This window comes from Micromys minutus, assembly GCF_963924665.1.
Source record: "Micromys minutus genome assembly, chromosome: 2".
NCBI classification, from domain to species: Eukaryota; Metazoa; Chordata; class Mammalia; order Rodentia; family Muridae; genus Micromys; species Micromys minutus.
The window spans coordinates 4,067,530-4,093,332 of NC_137971.1; the positions used below are offsets into that span (position 1 = coordinate 4,067,530).

General features: G+C 43.7%; 1 protein-coding gene across 1 annotated transcript in view; it reads right to left on the reverse strand.

The window, feature by feature from the left end:
• The window catches only part of TDRD1 (tudor domain containing 1), a gene marked incomplete at its 3' end in the record, with an annotated part of 34,758 nt that extends 15,607 nt beyond the window's left edge, over nucleotides 1-19,151 (reverse strand). The window contains exons 1-13 of the mRNA XM_080911834.1: nucleotides 18,822-19,151; nucleotides 15,885-15,940; nucleotides 12,283-12,427; nucleotides 10,980-11,085; nucleotides 8,751-8,814; nucleotides 7,844-7,948; nucleotides 7,449-7,631; nucleotides 6,890-7,033; nucleotides 6,292-6,463; nucleotides 5,327-5,413; nucleotides 2,399-2,569; nucleotides 2,179-2,286; nucleotides 1,048-1,218 (exon numbers count right to left, since the gene is read on the reverse strand). Coding sequence (XP_080767960.1) covers nucleotides 1,048-1,218; nucleotides 2,179-2,286; nucleotides 2,399-2,569; nucleotides 5,327-5,413; nucleotides 6,292-6,463; nucleotides 6,890-7,033; nucleotides 7,449-7,631; nucleotides 7,844-7,948; nucleotides 8,751-8,814; nucleotides 10,980-11,085; nucleotides 12,283-12,427; nucleotides 15,885-15,940; nucleotides 18,822-19,125 — 1,816 coding nt within the window. The 5' untranslated portion in view covers nucleotides 19,126-19,151. The remainder of the gene's footprint in view (nucleotides 1-1,047; nucleotides 1,219-2,178; nucleotides 2,287-2,398; nucleotides 2,570-5,326; nucleotides 5,414-6,291; nucleotides 6,464-6,889; nucleotides 7,034-7,448; nucleotides 7,632-7,843; nucleotides 7,949-8,750; nucleotides 8,815-10,979; nucleotides 11,086-12,282; nucleotides 12,428-15,884; nucleotides 15,941-18,821) is intronic.
• Between the last annotated feature and the right edge of the window lie 6,652 nt (nucleotides 19,152-25,803).

The following is a 25,803-nucleotide window of genomic DNA, read 5'->3' on the forward strand; positions in this document are numbered from 1 at the left end:
TTTTATACACACACACAAAAAAAAAATAACCAAATTAAAAAAAAAAACAACAACCTTAATTCCACAGATAGAAAGTGTCCAGAAAGTCAAATATATGGAGAAAGAAAGATTAGCCATTGCCTGGAACAGGCTGACCTGTAAAACATACACGAGATCTCCAGAGTGTGATGGAATGTCCTCAGATAGATGGTTAGCATGTACAACCCACCTAAGTTTACTAAAAAAAATAAACAACAGCAACAACAAAAAAAGCCCTACTGAATTCTATGCCTAAAACAAGAACTCATACAATGTCTGAATTATAGCTCAATAAAGTGATTAATCATATAGGTATAAACTATCCAGAAAGAAATATTGGCTTTACATATTAATGTGAAGTTTTGTGGGTTTTATTTTTCTTAAATACAAATCAATATTTCCAATAATTCAAAGGCATAGGCTAGAGTCAGTAAAGAAACCAAAGCTAACTAAGTCTCCCTCTAGCCCCATCCACACCAACACCACACACACACACACACACACACACACACACACAGTGCCAAAACAGAAAAAGCCTCGACTTCTACTAGTGAAGGAAATGGGTGAGATTTGGAAAAGTCCACAGGTTGAGTTGCTACAGCAGTGTCTGGAGTGTAAGTGTGTGACAGGATTTACTCTCTCCTGAGGGAGTGCACAAGTGAGCTCACAGTTCCACAGATACAACAAGACACATACTCACGGCACCTTCTGACCTGGGGAACATACCCTATGGTGGTTACTCTGCAGTGCTGTTTTGGATACACATGCAGCCCAAATAATTAAAAGAACATCACTGTCGAAACGCAGATAAAGTCTGCAACAATGGCAGCCTGTGAGGCTCACGGAAGACTATGTATGGACACAGGAAAAACTCTTGAGCCTATGGACAAGGCTTTTGCATGGTGACCTCCAAGCCTTGACCTCAGGGCTCTCATAGCCAACACGCAGGTGCCTACAGCACACGCACGTGCACATTTCAATTCTCATGTCATAGTATCTGAAGGACGAGAGGACCACAGTATTTCATACCTGCCAGTACACAATTTAGAGCTTGCATCGGTAAATCCAACAACTTTGGAATTATAGGACAAAGTCTTTTCAAACTAAGAATTTCAAAGTTTCCGTAATCGACATAGCCAACCAGGACAGACTCTTCGGAAGCGTAGGCCAGAACTGAGGCGCGGTACCACTGATCATCCTCTGAAACAAGGAGAAGGGTCTCAGGCACTGGGGCCAGCACCAGCGCTCCCGCCTGGAGATGGCCACATGTACTCTCTGTCTCAGTACTGAGCGCTCAGCATGAGAGCTCACTAGACACTACCAGAAGCCTCGCATTCCCAAAGATGGACCATTGTGCTCACCTACTAATCAATCGCTTTGCTTTTTTCCCCCCTGCAACCAAATACCTGATACAGAACTCAAGGGAAGAAAGACTGATTTTGCTCATGGTATCAGTTTGGGGCAGAGAAGTCACTCCCTGCATGAGACCAAATCAATGACAATGAAGATTAATTAAGCACCATGCCACACCATATCATCTAAGTATAAATTCATATGACTTGTTTCTCCCAACAGATAGCTAGTTGGTAGCTCATCAGAGTGAGAATGTGTTGTAACCACATGAGTCTCCAAGGTACATCGGTCATTTGCTAAGGCACCCAGTAGGGCTATTTCTAGAACAGCAGGATGACTTACATGGGTTCTAACCAAGGGGTGAATGCACTGCACTGGTGGGTTCTGGGCTGCTGGCTCTTCAGTGGACTAGCAGGGCTGCCCTTAAGGCAACAGGAACACAACTAGGCTTTCGACAAAGTAAAACTTGTGGATTGGTAAGAGGTCATGACTGGGCTGGGTCTCCAGGCCCCCTTGCTAATTCAAACAAAGCTTACAAAGAAGGGAGTGCGAGGTTCTACAGCCCACTCGTGCCAGTGTCCAAGTGTCCATCTCCACATAAGAGTGAGGGACTGACGCAAACCACACAAGGCAGGCTCTTTATGCCGACTCTCCGCCCTTACAGGAAGCACATACCACACTGCTTTCGTCTAGTTTGACTGGACATGTTTAGGGCATAATTGGTGCATGTTAACAACACTCAAGGGCGATTCAGTGTGAGTCAAAGGTTTGGTGCTTTACTCAACTGTGTGTACAAACCATCCTCACCTGAGAACTGAGCACAACACACGTCCCCAATGGCTGGATAAAAGTCAGAGCGTGGGGTCACATGGCCACAGTATTTGCTGAGGGACTCCTGAAGCTCGGCGAGCTTGTCTGTGGACACAAACACACCTTAGACACAGAAATGTGGCTTCTTGTCTTCGGATGATGCTGAGTGTCATGGAAGACTTTTTGGTGAGATAACAAACTGAGAAAACTGACTCACGGCCACTCTGCAGCTGCTGACAAAAGAAGTCCTCTGGTGTCTGGATGTGGGCAACCACGCCACAGAACTCGTCACCCACATTCAAAGTCAACACTTTGGGAATCAGGGTGCCCCTGTCTGTCACAATCTTCTTCTCATCTGTCACTTTTCCAGTGTCCTCTGCAGCAGCAGCTTGTCGGGAAACACAAAGACCTTGGCATCATGGGAGAAACAGCAGTACAGAGTGAGGAGGAGAGCAGGTCTGACTACAGCGCTCTCTTATAGATACTCAGCCTCTGAGGAACTCAGGAAAACACCATTAGACTTGATCCCATTGAAGACACATGGAGCAGGTCCTACTTTACAGTGAAATGGAACTGTACAGAAAGCCATTTGTTACAATAATATACTGAATTTAATTAAAATTACACTTAAAATGCATTAGTTGGTACAAATGAGGAAGAGGTAACATAAGTACCATGTGGCTCAGAGCTGAGACAGTCTGAGAGAGCAGCGGCTTAGAACACCACAAAAAACAAGAACAAAAACAAAACAAAAAAACTCAGAATGCAAAATAGCTGAGGACTGAAAGCAAATGAGCTGCTTGCTGTGTTCTCCAGTGCAGGAGCTTCGGCAGACAAGAGCCCATGCCGTCAACTCCAAAAGATTCCAAAAGACAAACAGTTCCCTCAAAGGAACCAGGAAGAAGACACTGTTCAGATACAGACCAAGGTCAGTTTCACTGTTTTAACAGGCACAAAGCAGCAGACAACAGAGTTACAGAGTTACTCTCACCACAGACCAGGGTGGCCTCACTCCACACTGGCATGCTAAAATCCTACTGGATGGAATCTGACATGAAAGCAATGGGAAGGAGCTGATTAAGCAATTTGTGCTCTTAACAAGTCTCAAGTCCTGTCAGCAGATGACATTACAAGATGGGAAAGGTGATGGGCACTAGAACCCTTCTACAGGAAAGACAGAGGCACCTGCCACAGCAGGCCTGGTATCAGTGAGAGACGGTATTTCCATTAGGGTTTCTACTGCTGTGACGAGTACACCATGACCAAAGCAACTCTAACAGAATATTTAATTAGGGACTTGCTTACAGTTCCAGAGGGGTTTAGCCCATTATCATCATGGCAAGGGCATGGTGGGAGCATGGTGGACTCTAGATGCTGGGGAGCCAGCAAGCTACATCCTCATCTACAGGCACAAAAAGACTGCCTAGTCCTGGCACCAGCTCTTGAAGCCTCCAGCCCACCCCCATCAAACATTTCCTCCAACAAGGCCACATCTCCTTGTCTTCCTAATCTTTTCCAATAGAGCCTTCCTGGTGTCTAAGCGATCACATGTATGACCCTCTGGGGACCATTCTCATTCAAGCCACCACAGGCAGGGTATAAAGGTGTCTCAGCCAGGTCTAGGGAAAGCACAGCCAGTTCAGGTCTCTTAGGCTCACAGTCAGACTGTGCAGGACAGTTACGGATTTTCCATTCCACTCTCTTCTCTATCTGTAACAGGGCAGCACTCCGCATTCCCAGTCATTGTTGACTTTGGAGTCAGATGTAGCCCATTTAGTAAAGCTCCAAGGCACCCGAGACCTGCCCTGTTCACATCCCATGTTAAGCTCTCCTCCTGCATCTTTTCCTCATGGTCCCCTCCAGTCATACCTCAGTTTCAGTGTTTCACACCAAGTCATGTCCTCTTAAAATGATGCCTTTTGCAAATGTACCCTTAATTTCTTAAGTCCTTTCAAGACTACTTCATCCCACATCTCAACAGGCACCTTTACAGGGGAGTATTCTCTACCCTACCCTTATATAATCTTTCTGTGTGGACCACAAAATTCCTTTCTATACAATCTTTACACCTCCAGGGAATCTTAGCAGAGTGGACAGAACTCTGGGCCCTCCTGCTTTTTGGTGCCCAGAGCCACAATGCATCTGTGTTACTGAAGAATGACTCCCTTACCCAGAAGCACTTACCTCTCTGCTGCTCTTCCTAGCTTTCTTCTCATACCTTTCACCCTGTCAGGGTCCAGGCTTGCCTCCTTATTTTTCCTTACTCCGAACCATTAGCATTCACTGTCCTAAGCATAACAACCACTAGACTATTATTTGTTTCCTTTTCTTCTGCAGGTGGTAAAGAAATATTCAACACTTTTCATCAAGTTTTCTGTCTTAGGGACACCATGAGGGCAAGAACCACAGGACCCAGGCTAGGGATAAAAGAACCACAGAAGGTTGTGCCCAGTACCATGAATATTCCTAAAGAGACGGCGGTAAGCAAACATGGATGGAAGAAGGGAGAGAAGAAAACAATATAACCAAGCATATTTTGGAGGAAAGCCAACAATGACTTGGCAACCAAGGCAACCAAGTAAGCAGGTGAGGACAGGAGGCAAGAGGAGACTGCAGATTCAGGGCAGTCCAGTCTGTCTCTGGGATGAATATTCATCAACCTGGTTTCACTTCTGTACCATGGACAAAAGACAGTGAATTGTGTCTATAACCAAAGAACAAAGTAAGAGAGGAACAGACCATAAAAGCAACATAAATAAAAAATGCTTGCAGTGAATCTAATTCCCTTGTTAAACTCGATGTAAACATGCACACATGCATGTATACTCACAGTTAACAAGTAAAAAGCTACAGTCTTAACACTGTCCTACAACAACAGAAGTTCAGAGAACTCCTTGCTAGTGGTAAAACCCAGGCCAGGAGCCAACCACTAAAGCAGTATGCACTAGAAAGTATCCCTCTAATGAGATCATATTAGGATTCATCTGCAACACAGGAGACAAAAGGGAAGTTTGAGATTAGACAAGTGTTCCTAAATGAACACTTCCTTTTTGTTATGCAGTGGTCCTGACGACATCCCTTGTGAGGGACGAGGAAGACACTGGTGTCTAACTGGAGTCCCTGTTTAGCGTGAGCTTGTACTCACTTTGGTCCACACTATGCTTCTTGGAGCTCTGCTCATCTGGTTTCACACCATATCCCATTTCCACAAGCACATGGTCCAGCTGTTTTCCTAAAAGGTGATTCAGAAAATATATCTCCATTGAGACACTACATAAAGTATCAGAGAAAGAAAAAATAAGAAACAAGTAAACCATGTGTCTCAGACATTATAACTCCTTGCACAGCCTTTGCTTTAGCAGGTCAATTATTATGGGTAAAATAACACCCACAAAAGCATAGTTTTTAAAATTCAAACAAAATTCCCAGTCACTTGACCTTCATAGTTCACTAAAAGATTCATCTTCAAAATTCCAAATAATAGTTAGCTCCAAAGAACATTTAAATTAACTGGTTTAGCCAAAGAAATCCATTAAAGGCATGGGATTACATACGTAACGCAGAGCAGCCATTGCTGACAAACTCGAATCCCAAAGCTGAAGTCGAAACATGAAATACACATGTCAAAGAAACAAAGACTTCACACTAAATTTCAACAGACAAGCTCCTGTTCTACCAAGTCACCCCTGAGAGCCCTTCGATGAGAAAAGGTAGTGTCTTGGAAACTGAAGCAGTGAGCAATACAGATGAGAAGTCGCTTTCCCAACAGAGAGTAAATACAAAGGAAGGGCAGGCTCCCATGTGTGCTCCTCACCTGAACACTGATGCTAACCCTGCACACTGTGAGGGCTGCTCTGTAAAGCTGCAGAGCTCACAGCAGCCATCGAGAGCACACTACAAGGATAAGGACATAGTTGCCTCTTATTGGCTCTCATCTGGCTGTCTAAGCCATCTGGTTCCAGAGTATGGACGAACAGCTAATTCAAGGCCCCATTTCATCACAATGAGAATGACTCTGCACAGAGTACCTGGTCTCACTCCATGGTTCTGTTGCTCCACTGAAAAACAGATGGGAACCAAGTAATGTGAAAAAGAAGACTCACGCCTTACCTGAGCTCTGGAGCACAATGTTGACGACACAGGTGAGCACCTCCTCCTCTAAGATGTCCATGACCTTGACCGAGCAGTACTGCTCCAACAGCAGGGCCTTGATGGCTGCAACACAGTCTTCCGTCCACTCGCCCGCTGCGGGGACGACTCCTGACACACAGCACTTTATGGCCTGAACAAGAGAAAAAGAAAATGTTATTGAATTATTTAAATAGTTTTAAAAGAATGTATTCCATGCTGAAACCAGCCATCAGAGCCACCAGTGCTAACAGGTCCAGCGTCTGAGGTGTGCTACAACTACCTCTGACGCTTCTGCTGGAACTGCTAACTGTTGGTAACTCAGGCTTCAGAAAAGGTATTCCATAAAACTTTACATTTCCTGTACATCAATTCTATATATAAATTACAAAAATTTATATAGAGACAGAAATGACTGATTTTATCGAGACAATAAGATGTGTCTGAACAGTCACTTACTCACAGGAGATGCTACTTAATTAGAGACAACAGGAGAGGCAGCTCCAGGTTATTCATCCACACTGACAGTGACCCAGGAGGGGAGCAGGGTGCTGACAGGGTTCACAAAGAAGGGACTCACGGAAGGAGGAAACAAGTCAACGCCTCTGCTTAGCTGGTGAATTCTGCCAATTGGAATTATCTCTTCATTTCCATAGTCAATGTACAAGACGTGTGCCTTCTTCTGCAGCACATCAACACCTTGTATTACAGCTCTGTTCCAGGTCTGCAGGGAAATATGCAGCACTCCACTTAAAACATAGCCTCACAAACCTTAGTCTAAGATGTCATCAGCCAGCCTAGATGGCAGCCAAACAAAGGTTCCTGTTTCCTCCAGAGACACCCAAAAACTCACCACCATTTGGCTGAGAAATCCCTAAAAATGGTCCAATTCGGACATCTTCAGATGAACTAATACTCTGAAGTAACTCTAACCCGGATAGCAATCATGAGCCGACTCAGTTACATGCACAGGTGCAGCTCGACGCTCGGCAAGCAGTGTGCACAGCTGCTGAGGAATGAGGCAGCAGAGCCTGGTGGGCCAGTGCAGGTAGGAGTCTACCCAAGACCATCTATGCAGCTTCAACAGTTCCGTCGTCATGAGCTGGAACATCCTACCAAACAATTCTGTAAATGCTTACCTGATCAACCGTGTATTTGGCAACACAAACTTCCCCCTTAATGGGAAGATAGCCATCTTCAGGCACCATATTTGCATAAGTCTCTTTCAAGCTTGTAGAGAGTTGGCTCATGTATTCTAAGACCTCCGAAGAATACAACTGAACATAAAAATTACTCGGGTGCTTAAATTCAGTAACTGTACCCTTTCAAAGAGAAAGAAAGAAAAAGTGTAAGTTCTTTAAATTTTATACCTAAGATAGAGAAAAGCAGTGCATAATTAATAATCAATAGTCTTTATTGATTTAATCAGGTCTCGTCCATGCCTACTTACACTGTAAACTCAATGCAAGCACCACAAACAAGAATAAACCCAGCAGTTCTTTAGATCTCTTTCCATGGAAAGCAAAGCCAGTACCTTTATTTCCATGGTTTTCTTGAGCTGGAGACTTCTCAAGTCAGAAAACATGACTCTCTCAGCACCAGCTTTTGTTTCGTTAGTAACTCCCAGGGGACAATCAACCTGCTGAAACAAGCACACACTGCTTTGACACTGCCTGACTCCCATTGGTGTGGTGGCCACAAAGTCACAAATCACAGGAGCTGAGAGGCTCAAAGACTCCTGAGAACCACTTTCTGTGGCAGGGGACATAACACGGGGTCCAGAATGTGGGCGGCAGAAAGACAGCCTCCAGATAGTTACAGATGAATCCATTCAACACTCAAGCATTTGCGTCTTGTTTATTGAGATAGTCTCTCACTCTGTAATGCAGGCTGGCCTGAAACTATGTAGCCTCTGCTAGCCCAGAACTCAAAGCTACCTACCTGCCTCAGCCTCTCAAAATTTAAAAGTTTAAATGTTTACCTGTTAGCGTTTTGTAAGAACAGATACTGCAGAAAGATTTTTTTCAGTAGAAGGCACTATTGGCCACAGAAAGAGACTTTAAATTGGATGCAATGGCATTATGAATGCTTTGGCCCAAATAGTTACCTAGATGGAGGAGAGCTAATGGAAAGCAGTGCCCAAGAGACAGGTCTGGGATGGAGACCCACGGGGGTGAGCCTGTGCTCGTGGGCCACAAAGCAAGGCTCTGTAGTAGTCCACGGTACTTTACACAGAGACACAGCTGGCTCAAGGACATTGTGAGGAACGACTGACGGGAAAGAAACAATTCCCCAATGCCCCAGACAGGCACACTCTGCCATCCCATCCCACCACTATGGAATAATGGGGCTTGCTTAGTTTTTAAACGCAGACATGACAATTTCTTCATATCTTTATAAAGGGCATTTAAAATTTACTTTAATGCTAAAAAATATCCTACCTCATTCTTCACTTCAATAGTCTTTGTTTCAAATGGTGATTTATTATCTTCAAGCTTGTGCAGACTGCAATAAAACAAGTGATTATGATACTCACAGTACAAAGAAACTTAAGAGGGGTCACAAATCTCAATTTCTTTAAACACTTAATCAACAAAAATTAGAAGGGAAAAACTTGTGGAGAACAGTAGCCCTGACTTGCCATGACAGGCTCCTCTATAGGAGAAGCTGTGTGTCCTCAAAAGCCCCAATATGAAGGCCTAGAACAGCCCAGGACCCAGTATCTTCCCAGAGCCATCTAGGAAAAGCTGAAAACTAGCAAGTGATCTTCTTGAGATACTTCTGCCATGGACTAAAAATCTATGACAAATTTGCTTCTCTAGGCAAGGCTGAGAAAATTAAATCTGAGGAAAGATTGATGCTAGTAATACATTTTTTCCTATTATTAAATATATAAGAATGACTAGGTATTGACCCCCCATTTTAGCAGATCTTGTAGTGATGCTATACAGACAAACAGATAATGATTCTATAGAATTCCTGATCTGATTAAAAAAATTTTAGGAAGAAAGTTTTTAGAGATAGTCTTAGTTGTTAGAAACATGTAATAAAGTTAGAATCAAGAACAGAATTTGCCCGCTCCTCAGAATAGTAAATAAAGACTACATAATAAGAAATACAATGCGCTTTCATAGTAACACTACAAAGAGAAATAGACTTGGGACAATTTTGTGTTCCTGAAAACACTTTTAGGTCCAAGGACAGTCACAGGTGTGCACTATAAGGCAAGGCCATGTAAAAACTGTGGCTTTGAACTTATAATGAACATATTATAATCAAACACTGCTTTGGACTTAACATCAACATCCTTCTGTAACTCCTATTCTATATATCATTTTATCTCTGAGGTAATTTCCTAAACATTTTTTTTTTTGTCTAAGAAGGTATAGAAGGCAAGAGAAAAGAAATAAAGTTGGTTGAATGGTTTGGCTTGAGAGTTCTGCTCCATCCATCCATCCATCCATCCATCCATCCATCCATCCATATGTGTGTGTCCATTTGTCTATATGTTTGTGTGTAGGTTATCTGTGTATGTGTGTAAGCATGTATAAACACTTGTGGAGTTGATGGTGACTGACAGTGTAAGTATATGAATGTTTGAATATGTATGTGTTTGTGCACATTTGTCTGTACAAAGCATCTTGGTTCTTTTCCTTTCCTTCCTCTCTGGTTCACAAAGAGTTAACCAGCTTAGCCAGAGAGGCTTCTGACTGATTGACCTGAGAACGGAGCACTGGTAATATATCCCTTTATTTAATTTCCTGCTGATAAACAGTGTGTTATTCACCAGATATTAGCACTTATTAAAGCACAATTAAGAAGTAGCTAATAAAAAGCTGAGGTTTTAGCACTTAATGATACACAGCAAGGAAGAGTTAAGTTCTTAGCACAGAACAGTAAGAAGGGGTTAAATTTTCCAAGCACTTATTTAAACATAAGTAAAATAAAACAGTTATAATGTTTAATAAAACAGAGTTAAAAGGAAAAGAAGTCAGCATTTTTTAACCATAGAATAAGCAAGAAAGTTTTTAGAATCTTTAGAAGTTCTCAGCAAGCACTCAGTATAGTTAGAGACCTAGAAGGCCAGAGACCATCAGTCTTTAAAGCCAAGTCCAATGCTGTGGCCCACCTCAAGGCTATTCCAGGCTGGGCAGGCTTCCAGCAAGATCCTCATCTGTAAAGTACACCCTTACATCCCATAGACAACTGTGTATAAACTGGAAAATGCCATCATATTATGACATGTTCATTTCAAAGCCATACTTCCCAAGGCACTACGAGGCTACGTCATTAACATCCAGGACTGCATAAAGGGTAACACGCAGAGCACTGTAAGACGTAAGTCATTAGAAATGTACTTGAGGGAACGAGAGCTGGTTCAATGGTTAAGAGTATTGTTGTCCTTGCAAAGTACCAGGGTTTAAGTCCCAGCACCCATGACGAGGCTCACCATTCCCTTAGGTACCAGATACACATGTGATCAGACATACACACAAAAACTTGTAGTCCCAAGTCTTCCTATGTACTAGTTAGTGCTTCAGACTTGCAAGCAGGCTCAGAGGGTTTGCAATACCATGTACATAACTCAGGCCTGCTTAACTCATTACATCCTCATGTGTCAGAACTACTCATGGTCACTGTCCCCAAAGAGTGAAATCATCAGAGCTAACCTTTGCCGTACAGGTCTACAGATGGTGCTGTGGGAAGACCAGTCTCTCCTCTGGCATGCTGTGGAGCAGTAGTATGTCTGCTTGCACTGGGAACACCTCAGTGACCCTGTGGAGCACAGTCTGTCTCAGTCTAAGGCATTACAGAAGGGTGTAGTAACAATTCTATCATTTCGTCTCTTAAAAAAAAAATCACAGAAATATTGTGTCTTCTCATTTTGATCCCAGGTGTGGGTATGGGGCTGCCTCAGACGGTCCTCAGCAGCAGCAGCAGCAGCAGCCATGATTTTCCCTCATGCTCTAGCAATGGCATGAGTTCGCCAGCAGCAGATAGTTGCAATTATGTGATGTCTGGATTCTGGGGACCTTTTAGAAGGTTATGTAAATGCTAGGACCTCAAACGTCCTGACAGTGAAGATCAACTCGCTCCAAGGAACTTGATGTCCCTAATCGGCAGGGAGTACTCTATGTTGTCCCCTTTCCCTCTGTCCTTTCTTCTTTCCTATTTAGTGCTGGGGGTGGAAAGGGTGAAAAAAGAGTGGAGAAGGGTGGAAAGAAGAAGAACCCACAAAATAGCAAAACCCAGCTCCAGAGAGGGGTTAGAGGGATAGTGGTTATGAGCACTGACTGCAGTTCTAAAGGACTGTAGGTTCCTAAGACCTTTGGTGCAGACACTGTGCACAGACTGGGCAAAGGTGCTCAGAGCTCTGATTGCCAGAACCAAAAGCTACACATAAGCACAACATCTCTTACCAGGGACAGACAAACTACCAAAACACCACATTCTATGTGGCAAAGGTATACAGCCATCTGTTCTTTTTTGAAAATAAACTGTGAAATACTATGATACAGTTATACAGTGGCTACTATTTCTCAACAAACACAAACAGTTGGTGTATCCGACAGATTATCTGATAACCATTCCTAATGAAATAAAGCATACAAGCAGGCCTATGGTGTTGTAATCCCTCTGGTGACATGACTGCCTCAGGGGTAGAAGGATGGAGGGGGTGGGAAAGCAGCTTCTGAGGTGACAGAAACATTCTCTGTTTGATAAGATGTATGTCTCTGCATTTCAGGACCTGTCATCTTTGTTTAAACCATCAATGTGGTGAGTAAGTGAGAAAGCGGGAGCGATAGGAGGCTGCAAAGAGCAGCTGCCACCTCTGGGGATGAGCAATGGGCACCTGACACCACCTAAACCATCAGCACTTTCAGGAAACAGTACACAGTTCATGTTCACCATAAGAAAATACTCCTCAGATATACAGAGCACCCTGTGGACACCAAAAGCAAACTTGCTTACCAAACAGGCCACAGCGGTGGCAGGTTGTTGACCGAAGGGGCGGTCCTAAAGAGTTGAAGAGTGCTGGATTATTTACAGACAAGGCATTCTCAAACAACTTGTGAGATTTTTTTGATTTTTCAGGAGTCACAGTATTGCTGGGCTTCTATAAAACAAAGAACAGTAGTATTAGAAGTCTCTTCCAACATCCGTGTGGGGCTGCCTCACTGGGAAGACAGACAGGAAAGACTTTCCTTGTTTCTCTCTTACATACAGTTGAAGCCCCAAACTTAGCATACAAAGCAAGCATAAGGCTAACTCTGAAAGGAAGCAGAGAAGACACCAGCTATACTCAAGTTGGTAAAATGGTGATTCTCCGCATTTGTGTGTATGTATCATAAAATTTACAGTAACCATGAGGAAAGCTATTCAGAGACATGGAGCAATCAAATTAAAGTTATGAATTCATTTAACTCACAAGAATGTGGGGTGGGGTGGGGGACCAGAGATGGCAGAGATAAGCTTTCAATACAGTTAAACAGGTCAAGGAGATGTCACCGAGATACATCTTGTATGAAAAATCCAAGCAGTGGGAAGATAGAACATTAGCTCACAAATGTTAACAAAGACCAGGGGACAGCATATTACAATCAGATAAAGGGTTCCAGAGAAAAGATAATTTCCACTGAGGGCATTATATGGCCTGTCAGTCTAACAGGCCATAGGTGTGTTTGCAGTCAGCAGCAGAGGTCCACAATGTAAAGAAGAGAAAGGCAACCATGATAGAGTGATGTGTGAGCACAGACAGAGTCATGTTCTCACAACTGGTGTGACTAGACAGAGAGCAGCTAGCATCAGAACTCAGCAGCGTCGTGTCGTCAGCAGGCTCAGTAGAGACACACAACAGCCATTGTACCAACAAGGGCAGAACACACACTCTGTTCAAGAGCTAACAGAACACGGAACAGCAAGCCTGTAAGCTTTAAAGAGTTGAGGGCTGGGGCACAACTCCGAGGCATGTGCTCTCTGTGCTTAGCATCCACAGGGGCAGGAGCTCAGAGAGGAGAGCAAAACCAATCACACCCAGATTGTTCTCTGACCACAGAAGGCAGTACGTCTACCACACCAAACACTCTTCTAAATAACACATGGGTCTCAGAAGATGAGTTAAAGCACACTGAACACAAACAAACAAACAAACAAACCTCTACACATTATCAAAGCTTATGGGACACTTAAAAGTTCTGGTGAGAGAGAAAGTGAGAGCAGCCTGTGAGCACAGGAGACAAGGGACTTCTCTCTCTCTCTCTTCTGTCTCCAAGTGAGATAATATGCAGTACAACTGGACTACAACACCCGACACACTTTGCATAACCAGTCAAGAACAGACTCGACTCTGCACACATTAGAAACTGACTACACAAGCAACACACACCAGCTCTTAAAATGTAGAAACAAATCACAGTTTAAGAGCCCCCCAAAGAAATGTCAAAGGCCAGGATGTTTTCACCAGAGAATTTTACCAAATGTTTCAACAACAATGGAGTCTCCTGTTGAAGGAACAGAAAAGAACACTTATTCCATGACACATTGTGTTTACTTCAGAGATGCAAGGATGGTTAGCTAATTAACATATTAAATACACCCACAAAACAGACTATAATATTTGTCACTGTATGAATCAGTATAATAAATGCATTTGATTTCTAGAATAAATGACTTCAACAAAGTCACAGCATTCAAGCTAAGTTTAGAAAGCTCTATCAATTTTGCTTCTTAGCAATGAATTCAAGGACACACAAATGTAAGGAATCACCCAAAAATAATTTTTAAGCATAAATCTAACAAACTACTTAACACAGAAGCCGAACGCTGCAAAGTGAAAGGGATCAGAGACAACGCACATGGAGACATAGTGTCTGTGCTCAGAAGACTCAGTACAGAAAAGTAACTCTACAACAGGTGACAGATTCAATGCAATCCATACTGAAATCAGAGCAAGGTCTCCAAGTAGACACAGACAAGATTAGTCTAATCAGTCTATCTTAAGGCAAGCAAACTACGATGGCTAGAATAAATAACCTTGAAAATCAAAATTGAATGAACCAATGAATTTCAGGCATTGCTGAGCATTGACTGACTGGTGCTAAGTAAGGGACAGACCAACGAGTGGAAAGCCATGAAGAACAGAACAGACCTTCAGCATCCACAACTTTTTATGTATCCTCGACTGACTTGACTAATTCCCAGACAACCCAGGTAAGTGAACCTCCCACAAACAGCAGCCAGGACAGCAGAACACCTGAGACACACACCCGACACACTGAACAACACCCGACACACAGCACAACACCTGACACACTGCACAACACCTGACACACAGCACAACACCTGACACACAGCACAACACTTGACACATAGCACAACACCTGACACAACACAGCAGAACAAAAGGCCAAGAGACCTCTCGACTCAAGCTCCTTCAACAAAATAAACTCAAACAGATCAAATTATAAAAGTTCTGACATTTTTCTGAGAAAGAACATGTCTGAGTGATCTGGAGTAGCAAAGAGTTTGCAATCTTACTCCCAAGTCCAATGTGCAAGCACGTGAAGACTGGTCAGCCAGTCAGCTCCTAAATGAAGCCTTTTGTTCTACCCAAGCCTCTTCCAGTACTGAGGTTCCGGCAGGAGCAAGGCCAATCAAACCATGCTTCACCAACCAACCAACAACAAACACAACAGACTCCAAAGCGTAAAAAGAACTTTCAAAACAGTTAAACCCCGAGTGAGGCTGGAGATAGCTCTGTGGTTAAGAGGATTCAGGTTCAATTCTCAGCACCCACATGGCAGCTCACAGCTATAATTCAAGCCCTAGGTGATCTGACACCTTCACACAGCCATGAATGCATGCAAAACCCTACACATAAAATAAAATTAAATATACTGCTTAAAAAGCAAAAAATCCTAAATGAAACCAGCAAGCAGTGGTGCATGCCTTTAATCCCAGGACTCAGGAGGCAGAGGCGGCCTGGTCTACAGAGTGAATTCCAGGCCTCCCAGGGCCACAGAGAAGCCTCATGTCTCAGAAGCACAAACCAAAACATAAGACAATTAGATGGCCCACCTAGAAAATGGACAAAAGACAAGTCTTTCTCCAATGAGTACTTCATCTCATGACAAGACATGAGTATTTAGCAATCAAGCCAGCACAGTCACCAAGGAACCGCTCGGAGAGAGAAGCATGCAATAGAATTCCACTTAGAAAATGTTCTCAAAGTGACCAGCTGTATAACTCAGGATGTATCAGCCACTGCCAGTACTCAAGGAGGGGCAGAGCTGCAGAGGTGGTCACAGAGGAATCTAGGGGGCCCTGTGAGGACAGCAATGTTCTCCGTCAGTGCTGGCTATGATCCTGGAGGATGCTGGGTAAAGCTTACAGGGGCCACACTCTCAACATGACAGATGCTTGAATGGGAATCTATAGTCATCTTAAAAAAATAAAAGTAAAAAAAAGGACATTTTCCTAAGGTTAGAGAAATCACAAATGGCCTTGACTGACTCTAACAAACCGATGCTTCCTTAGTAATGTAGAGAATGTCAGAACGAAGAAAAGAGACTTACAGCTTTTACTTGGTTAGGTGGTGAATTGTTTCCAAGACTTAATGACACTGGGTTTCCTGAGAGAGAGAGAAAATACAATACCTATTAAATGCCAATTACTGCTTTTCACTTCTAATAATGTAAAATAGCGTAACTCACTGACAGCCAAACAGTAAGCTACCCCAACAACGTCCTGGCTACACTATAAGCAAGTGACATGCTCCTCTTTTGCTAGGATCATAGGTATGCGTATCTTTTCTTAACTAGAAATTTCACTGTAAACTTCTCTCCAGTCAGAAAGTACACAAAGTCATTCCCTTTGAACTCTACTGTGCAGTTTTTAAATGAATGGCCTGACAAGTTAGATTCCTGCTGCTCCTCTCCACCAGTCACCCTTGAGGTGACTTTAAAGTATCTTAAGAGAATCTGGGCTCACGGACAGGGAAAGGAGCATCACACGGTCTTCCTAGATTAAGCAGTACACTAAGATTAGTGTTGATACACAGAAGAATTAAATGGGAGGAGAGGGGAGGGGAGAAGGGGACAGGGTAAGGAGACAGCTAACATTCAGGTCCATTTGAGGGGTTGTATGGAAACCTGCTACTGTAAAGGCTTCTTAAAATATATACAATAGTGACAGAAATCTAAATGGAGTCACCAAAAATATCAGGGAAGCAATGTCCCAATGTCACTCCCAAGTGAAGCCTCCAATTGAAGAAACAGGTTACATCTAGTTGAGTCACTGGCCAAAGACCCCATGGGAACCTCCAAACGTCTCAGGGTACTGCCAAGGCTAATGGTTAATCTCCACAAATTGACGGTAAGGCCCCATTGCTTCAGACGACACTTACATATTATTGAGCACAGAGAACTAGAGGTGGCGCCACACTACAGCATTTGCCCTACTAACTCGTGCCCATGGTACACTCTGCACATTACCTGAGGGGAAAGGGAACCAACAACCCAGCTAAAACCCTGACATCTACACTAGCTGACCTGCTGACAAGATGCACTGAGCCAAGTAGCACAGATGCATTATGGGAATAGCTCCAACTCTCAGAGGATCAAGGCCTGCTCCACGCTTGACACTGCTGAGGTGGCCAAGAAGGTAGAAAGGCCATGACTTTGGGGAAAATCAATGCTACTGTTCTGTTAGGAGCATAGCAATAAAATGACTTAGTGACATTCTGCTGTGCTCATAGACCAGTGCTGAATGCCACCATCAGAGACGCCTCCTGTAGGAGGTGGGGACAAATAAAGAGCCGCACAACAGACAACCTGCAAGAGTGAGACTTTGAAACATTTGGTCCTAAGTGAGATGTCTCCATTACCCCCCCCCGCCCCCGACAGCTGTAAGGAAGAGAAGTGGAAAGATTCTAAGGACCAAAATAGATGGAAGACACCAAGGAAGCAGAGTCAGACACAGCAGGACTGGCACATGCACTCAGACTGTGGCAGCAGCACAGAGCCTGCCAGAGTCCAAGCCAGATGCCGTCCCGGCACTGAGGGGAAGTGAACAGGATCTCCCATTCCTGACCAAGATTCCATCTCTGCAACGGACACCCACGTACCAATGAAAAATTAGTTTTCTCCAGAGGAGTCTGGCTGACATGGAATAGCAGCCCCATACCAGGGAGAACACGTCAACACAAAGCAAATTCTGCAGTGTGGCTTTGGATTGTTTTATTTATTTATTTTTTGGCCTTATTGATCTTTTGCTTATATATTATAGTTTTTGATTTTGTGCTTTTGAGTTTTCTGTTTTTTCCTGGTGTTTTATCTTTTTTAAATTCTGGGTTGTTTCCCTGTTTTCTGAAGAGGTAAGAGAAAGAAAGGATGAATGGGCGGGTGGGGAGGATTTGGAAGGAGTTGGAGAGGGAGAACCTATGTTCAGAATATATTAGATGAAAATAATTTATTTTCAATAAAGTGTAAAAAATTCAAAAAAGTGTCAACACTAATATAGTGTAGAGCCCCAGACCACAGCAATAACTTCCACGGTTACATTAGAACCATAGTTTCGGTCCACACCTGAGTGGCCACTGCCCATCTGGAGAACAGCAGTTCAGTGTGTCAGCTACACCATGCACAAAACACTTAAGCTTGTAGTGCCAGGTTCTTGTTCCTCAGATTCTAATTTCTCCCTGTAGTGACAGACTCACTTTGCTAAGCCGCGAGGAAGCACCCGGCAAACAGCTAAGTCTGAGGAGGCCTGGCATTGCTTTTAGGTTGCAACCCTATGCTTTCCAGTATCTCAAGTGAATTGGAGCTAATCCTTTCTTCCTTGCAAAAATTACAAAAAGCTACTTCTACACAGCATTAAGGTTTAACATGGTAATTTTTACTGTTCCATCGAACATAACTGTTTAACAAAACTGGCATATCTGGGTTTTTGTTTACTAGTTTACGGCAATGGAAAAATTCAACAACCACTAGCCTAACCTGGTGCAGGACCTGAAATGCAGTTCACATATCCTTAGTTTTTGACTTCTTAAGGGCCTCCTAGAGTCCAAGGGTCACGTTGAAGACTGGGTTAACACAGCGTTAAAATATCACATCTCATACACCCAGAAGGTAAATCCTACCAAGCCCTCTCCTTAAAGAGCAAGCTTTCAGAATGAGTAAAAAAAATTACTTAAAAGCAAATCACATGCAATTACTAACATAACTGTTGGTTGGCTATGTGGCAGAAAATTCTAAGGCAGCTTCGGAAATGCCCTTAAAAGCACCAGGTGCCATCCTTTCCACACTCCTGGGGAAGCTCAGCTGTGGTCACTCCCCTGTGCAATCTTTTCTGTGGGCGGCAAAGCCAAGGCTCTTACTTGGCCTTCCGTCTGAATGATAACTGGACGGGAGAGCGCTTCTGCATTCTCGGCTGTCCTCCTGTCCCACTGCATTCTGGGTCAAACCAAGTCAGAGAGCCCGTCAGAATCAAGGAAGAGTGCAGTTTCCACTCACCTGCTGGTAATGTCTTCCTGTCTCCTTTGGACCCACCTACTTCTCCATTGACACCAGCAGGGTTTGAAGAGACCACTGAACTGTCTTCCTGACTAGCTAAATACTGTTTGTTTTGTTCACAAAGCAAAAAATTGTTCTTTTTATTTCCATTCTCTGGGCTTTTTAGTCTGAAGTTAGGATGGTTATGCTGTGCTGCAGAACTTCTTAGAGAGTCGTGGGGTGGAAGCTTGCTTTCCTTTTTCTCAAAAGTAAATGGCTCTGCCATTTTACAAGTAGAGGCTTCCAAATTATTTCGTGGCATCATATAAGGTATAATTTAACATTCACTGACGTCTGAGAAAAGAAATATATTTAAGAGGTGAATTTCATTGTGAAATCAGGCGAACTGGAAGCACAGGTGACTCATTCAAACATCACACTTCAGATCACTCCCATCGACAGTTCCAAGAGACTTAACCTTGCATTCAAAACCTGGCCTACAATATACAAATATTTCTTTATTCATAAGTATAAATTCCAGGCTTGGCAGATTCATTTATAGTAACTCAAGAACATGAGAAGTTCTTGAGGTTCCAGGAACAGAAAAGCTCTCTCACAACTGAGCACTGTTTCCTAGATAAAGCCGGCCTCTTCCTGGTGGAGTATCATATAGTCTATTGCTTACATCACAACGCCATCCTGCCTTCTAGCTTATACCATGACGACTCTTCTACCATCAGAACCACCACTTACCCAGAGGCCCTGGCTCCTCCCTCTGCCTGATCATCCAAACCACCCTGCTCAACTCCTCTGAGCTGGTGCCTATTCTGTCTGGCTTGACAATCTCTAGCTAAGCTTCATAAGCTGGAAAAAAATATATTTCTTTCAAGGACCTATATACATAGCTTTCTCTGAAATTAGTCTGACTTGCAGCAAGCTTCCCGTGTTACAGTGGCTGCTGCCTGGAAGGCATACTTGTCAGACACTGCTGGCTTGATGTTTACCTGTCACTCTGAGGAGTGTTCTCACTGCCCAAAGTCCCTGGAGTGCACCAGCAACTCCTCTTTTTAGCAGAGTGACACGTAACATGCAGCTGAGACTGCCTATGCCCTGAGAACCTTCAAAGGGAGAAGCCAGAAACTAAATGTCACTTAAGATGGTTTTGAACAAACAAACAGTAGAAAAAAATGCTCCCCTTTTGTGCTCTAAAATGTGTATTTTATTACTTGTTTTAAATTAGATAATACTATAGTACAACCCTGCCAATACATAATGAATTTGGGGTCCATGAAAAAACCCCTGTCAACTAAAAGTTTCCTGAGCATGCAGCATCATAGACAGCAATTCAGATTCAGACATACAGACAACTGACTTTGCAGCTGCACAGCTCCATCAGGATGGAGTGGGCCACGTCCTGAACAGACACTGTGACCATGCTGCTGTCAAACCCTGCCCAGAGCATCTCTGCCCAGACCCACGACTGCTGTCACCTTTCAGAATTTCTCATCCTTTCTGCCTTTACAGATACAGAAATAACTTAGTTAAAACAGATTTCTAAAGAAAAACAAAGGCCAAAAAAAGACAAAAAATCATTATGCTTAATCTTTACACACCAAGAAAACTTTGACTATTTCCAGGTTGCATCTTGTTTTACATGTACTTTATGCTCATTGTAACTAGTAAGATTTTAATGCACATTATCAAACCTTTAAAAAACCCAATTACTGACAAAAATGTATTCATATACTTTTATCCAAAAATGCTTTTAAAATCTGTACAATTATCTTTGTTTTTTAAAATAAAGTTGTTCAATTAAAAACAGATTTCTAGTATTTTTCCTATCTTTTTTCCTCTAAATATATGAAATTGGTAAGTCTTTGAGCTAAACTGTGTTAGAATACTTAATTTTGAAAATTGCTTTTTAAGCTATAAATGAGTTTCATAAAATATCTTAAATTTTGGCTAGAGTTTTAGAGATTTTCCAACAGTTTCTGAAATGGTTCTAAATATGCTTTTGTCCTGTTTTTTTTTTTTGTTGTTGTTGTTGTTGTTGTTTTGTTTATTTTTTAAACTCTGACTTGAAGCAGTACTTTAGCACTGGCTACCATAAAGCCAAAGCATCTGTCCACTCAGAAAAGTTCCAACAGTCTACGGAGCAGTGTAGGTATTTAGGTATGGCTTAGTTCTTTATGTAAATTACACAACCACATCCATCTTATTAGCAGGAAAACTCCCCGTAGTATTTCATCACTACAGAACTAAGCCACACACAGAGAAGACCCAAGCTTGGAGGAAGGCCCAGCCAAGGTGGACCACTTCGTTTGCTACTCCACTACTCCAGCCGGATCAGAAATTCCCACTGCAATACAAATTTGACTTACACAATTTGACACTTTTGTCTGGGGATTTATTTAAAAATAAATAAAACTGTCTTCTTTGTATCTCTTACTCATGTGTAGACCTGCAAACACTTGGTGCACTCTGCACCTGCAGATGAAATGCCTAGATTCCTCATGACTGCATTTTATTATCAGAGATCCATACACTGTGACCTACAACCGAGTATGAGTCAGACACATCCTGACAGTAAGCAGGAACAGGACTCCCTGACTAGGACGCTCAGCAACCACTCATGCTTAAGCGTGTAGAGCCAGGGTGGCTGTGAGTTATGAGTGAAGCACTCACCTCTGTGACTTTCTATAACATGCAGTTCCTCATTATGTGCATTCTATTATTCTATACATATTAACACACATGCCCTTATAATAACCACCACAAGCAGGACACCATAGCCTTTTAAAGCTGAATGTAATATTAAAGAACCCCAGGGAACAAAAAGACGCCATAGGAGCTGAGGACGGCTCAGCAGTTTAGAAGCATTGCTGCCAAACCTGATGGCGGAGTTTGATCCCTGGGACTCTTGTGGTAGGAGAGAACTAAGTCATACAAGCTGTCTCTGGCCTCCGTGTGTCACAGGACTGGCATGTACACACGATAAAACCAAACAGCAGCTGCAAGACAATTTACAGTCGCTCAGATTCATCTCATGTCCATCACTGACTCTTGAGTGGGTATGTGTGTAGTGCTGTGACTTCCCACTTACAGACTCCTGATGTACATGTATACAGAGTTCACTAGTGATTCCAAATGGTACCTCCTGGTCTAACCACACCAACAACCTCTCTACGTGACACGCTATTTTAAAACACATACAATTTATTTTTATTTTATGTACACTGGTGTTTTACATGCATGTCTGTGTAAGGGCGTCAGAAGCCCTGGGATTGGAGTTCCAGGTAGGCGTGTGCCGGGAAATAAGCCTGGGTCTCTGAAGAGCCGCCAGGGCAGTGCTCCTCATCTTTGGGCCATTTCTCCAGCCCACAACACACTATTTTTATAAGACACTGGTGATGAATTACAATATAACAATCCCAGAATTCATAGTGATTATCTGCTGGTTTAGGTAACAGAGGAGACCTGAAGGGCTCTCAAATTTCTTAAAGAAAACTGAAAATCAATGTACAGTGGCTTGTGTTGAAATGTATAGAACTGTCAATCAAAAGAAAAAAGTGAATTTAATGAAATAGTTCTGTTGACTCAGAAAAAGAGAGAGAGACCTTCACTTTGTGTGTATTCCTCTTGTGTTTTGAGTGCAGTGAGAAGTAAAGCTCTCCAAAGAAGACCCTGACTTTTTATTCTTTTTATTCCCATAGAGTCTGTCTTTGTGCCTTTTTATGTGGCTGGAGGCATCCCTACAAACAGTGAATAGTCCTTTCCCTCCAGGAGTTCAGAGCCTATGCCTTAGAGAGAGGCCCTGCTAGTAAAAATTAGTGTGTACTCAAATTTGAAGGCACAATGCCTTTCCTCCCTTCAAGTTTGTTCCTGACTTCCTGGTGACTTCCTGTGTTCCAGGAGAGACATTCTACCTGAAAGAAAAGGGAATTTTGGGGCTGTAAAAGTCAATGGCTCGGTGGGCCATGAGCCAAAGCCCCACCTTCCTCATTTATCTATTCTTTCCTTAAAACTGCTTCATCTTTCTATGATTCAAGGATTCAATGGGGGGGGAGGATGGATGGACAGATGGACAGATGGGGGGACAGACAGACAGAGACACATACACACACAGACACTCTATCACAATACATACTCCCCAACCTTCCTTTGTGTGATGAGGAACAAGCTGGCAAGATTTTGTTTGCTGGCCAAGAATCCTTGTGCCTCGACCTCAGTGCTGAGTAAGATTTTGGGAGGTAAAGCACCAACCCCGGGAGGGGCTGCACATTTAAGATAGATGTAGTCTCCTGGTTCAAGTACACTTCTTTACTTTTAAATGTTAAGTGACTAGTAAATGGGAAAACTCGCCACCTTCCATCCACAATACCCGACTCAGGCCCAGCTCCCACTTGAGATACCTAGTTAGACTATACCCAGTCTGCTTAACTCCAGAGGCCTAAATAGAGAAACTTACTTACACCTGGGGTCTAGAAAAGCCAAGTGCCAAGAGAGACCCTGCAGATGTAAGACATCTCACTTTACAGACCTGATGAACCCATCGATTGTACAGGAGGCGAGGGAGTTTGGGGAAAGGATCTAACAGTTGGCACTCCAGCAGTGACTTCAACCAAATCACTGAAGCCACAAGTCTTTGCGTGGACACTTTGACACTTTATACGCGCTGTTTCCAAATCATGCTCAGGGCCCCTGCTTGCCCACGCCCCAGTTCCTCTGCTCCCCTCCCTATAACCCAGACAGAATCCACCCACACCCACGGCTCTGGGACGGCCCTGGGGCCTCTGTCCTTCCAGCCTGTCCCCACGTGCGGCTCCTGTGCTCGCCCAACGCCCGACTTAACGCCCAACCTCAACGTCCAGCTCTGGACTTCCGGCTCCCAACGACCCACGTCCGAGGTGGTCTCCACACGGAGCTCCCCTGCCTGGGAGCCCAGGCCGCCTGACCGGAAAAAGACGAAGGGCGCTGGCCCCGACTGGTCTCTGAAATAGCCCACTCAAGCCGGCGTTTGCCATGCCCCACAGCCCCGAGGTCCCGGAGCTTCACCCGTGCTCACCTCGCCTCGGACGCCCAAGGCCGCCGCGTGCTGCCCGTCCCGCGCCTGCGCAGTCTGCTCCCACGCGCGCGCAGCCCCGCCCACGCGCCAGTGTGGCAGGTGCTGCAGCTCTGCACTGATGGCTCTCAGGTGCTTGGTGGCTGTGCAGGCGCATCAACACTTTACAGGACTTTCTGGCTTTCTCTAGAAAGGTGTCCCGGGAGCTCTGGGGACAGATTCCAGGAGGAAAGGCCACCCTGAGAATCACTGGGGTTGCTATTTTAGTTATGTGAGGACTTTTGGTTTTTCAGTGTACGCTGTGCTTGGCTCCTGTGGAAACTAAGCACACCAGACCCAGTCCCCTTGTCAGTCGCTTCTTGAATGTTTAGAAGCAATGCCAAGATTTATGTCTTTATTCTTTTTACATTTTTCGCTTGTTTTGTGCCATGGCACATATGTGGAAGTTAGGGACAGCTTTTGGGACTCAGTTTCCTTGTTTTGAGATTGCATCTCGTTATGTAATCCCTAGCTGGCCTGTTACTTGGATGTTGACCCGGCCATCCCTGAACACACGGACACCCACCTGCCTCTGTCACTTGCTATGTTGACCAGCCTGTCTGTGAACTCAGAGATAGTCAACCACCTATCTTTGTCTCTGGAATGCTAGGGTTAACATAACAGTAGTATGCATAGACTACTGTTATGTCTCAAACCCGGGACAAATGGCTGAGGTGCCTGTTGAATATATCAAACTGGACCTGGCAGATAGACTCGCTCAGCAACCCTCAGTCCCTACCTGTTACAGGGTTCCCAGTCACTAAACTTCTCCAGCCCAGGGGCCTGGGCTGTGCTTCCCCCCAGCTGCCTTTCCCTTTCTAATCCAGCCATGTTGGGTTCTCCAGTCTTTTGTCTACCCTTTTGTCTCCTGGCTCTCCTGATCCCTGTCCCCTCACATGGCCCAGCTCAGGATCCAGTTCACTCCGGACTCTCCTAGATGTCTGTCTCTGCTCTCCCTCATCTCTATGATAAACAAACCTTCTCATACACCATACCTAGGAGCCTTCATGTCCTTCCCTTTGAAGTTTATTTTTCTCTTTTTTCATCCAGCCACCATGCCTGACATTGTCTTTTTCATTTTTAATAAATTTTTGAATGCTTTTTACCTTTTTAGAATAAAAAGAGTTCTCATGATGAAGTTACAATCAGTTTCTCCTTCAATGAACACGTTTGAAACTGCTGTTATTAACTGAAGCCCATGGTTTATTCAAACTCCTGCCCTGCTTCTCTATGTCTCCTGAGCCGCAATCCAACATTGCATTCAGTTATCCATCCGTGGCTGAGGCAGCCTCTCCTGACTGGCAGCTTCCAGGAGCACTGATCAGGGCTATTGGAAGCATACCCCATGATTGTGAAGTTTGTCGGATGCACTTCTGATAGGGGTGGAGTATGAGTTGTTCCAAAGACCACAGAGGCAGAGTCACACTTTTATTGCATGATGTTGTCTGATACATTTCGTGAATATGATTTATGATAATGAAAAACAGATTTCATCATATGACTGACATGGATTACATGTCTGCCCTGTAAAGTTTTCCCCTTTCTATACAATGTGCTGTGGGAGAAAGTCCTGATGCCAAACCCACCTCTGCAGAGAATATGTCCTACGCTATTTTACACACTTCTTGCTCCAAATTTGGAGCTACACCCTGTAACTTTTCAGTACACGATCATTTGGTGGGAAATGGAGATGTGGAGACAAAGGGTATGCATTAGGCTGTGTGTGATGCTTTTCAGTTGACAGCCATCACCCCAGGGACTGAATCCCAGGCCTTGCCCACGCTAAGGCAAATGTTGTAGCACTGACTTCTTCGTGAAAAATAAATCTCCAATTTATTTTGGTATTTATAAATCCAAATGTAGGATTGCTATAACTTTAATTTTTAAACCTATTTTTAATGA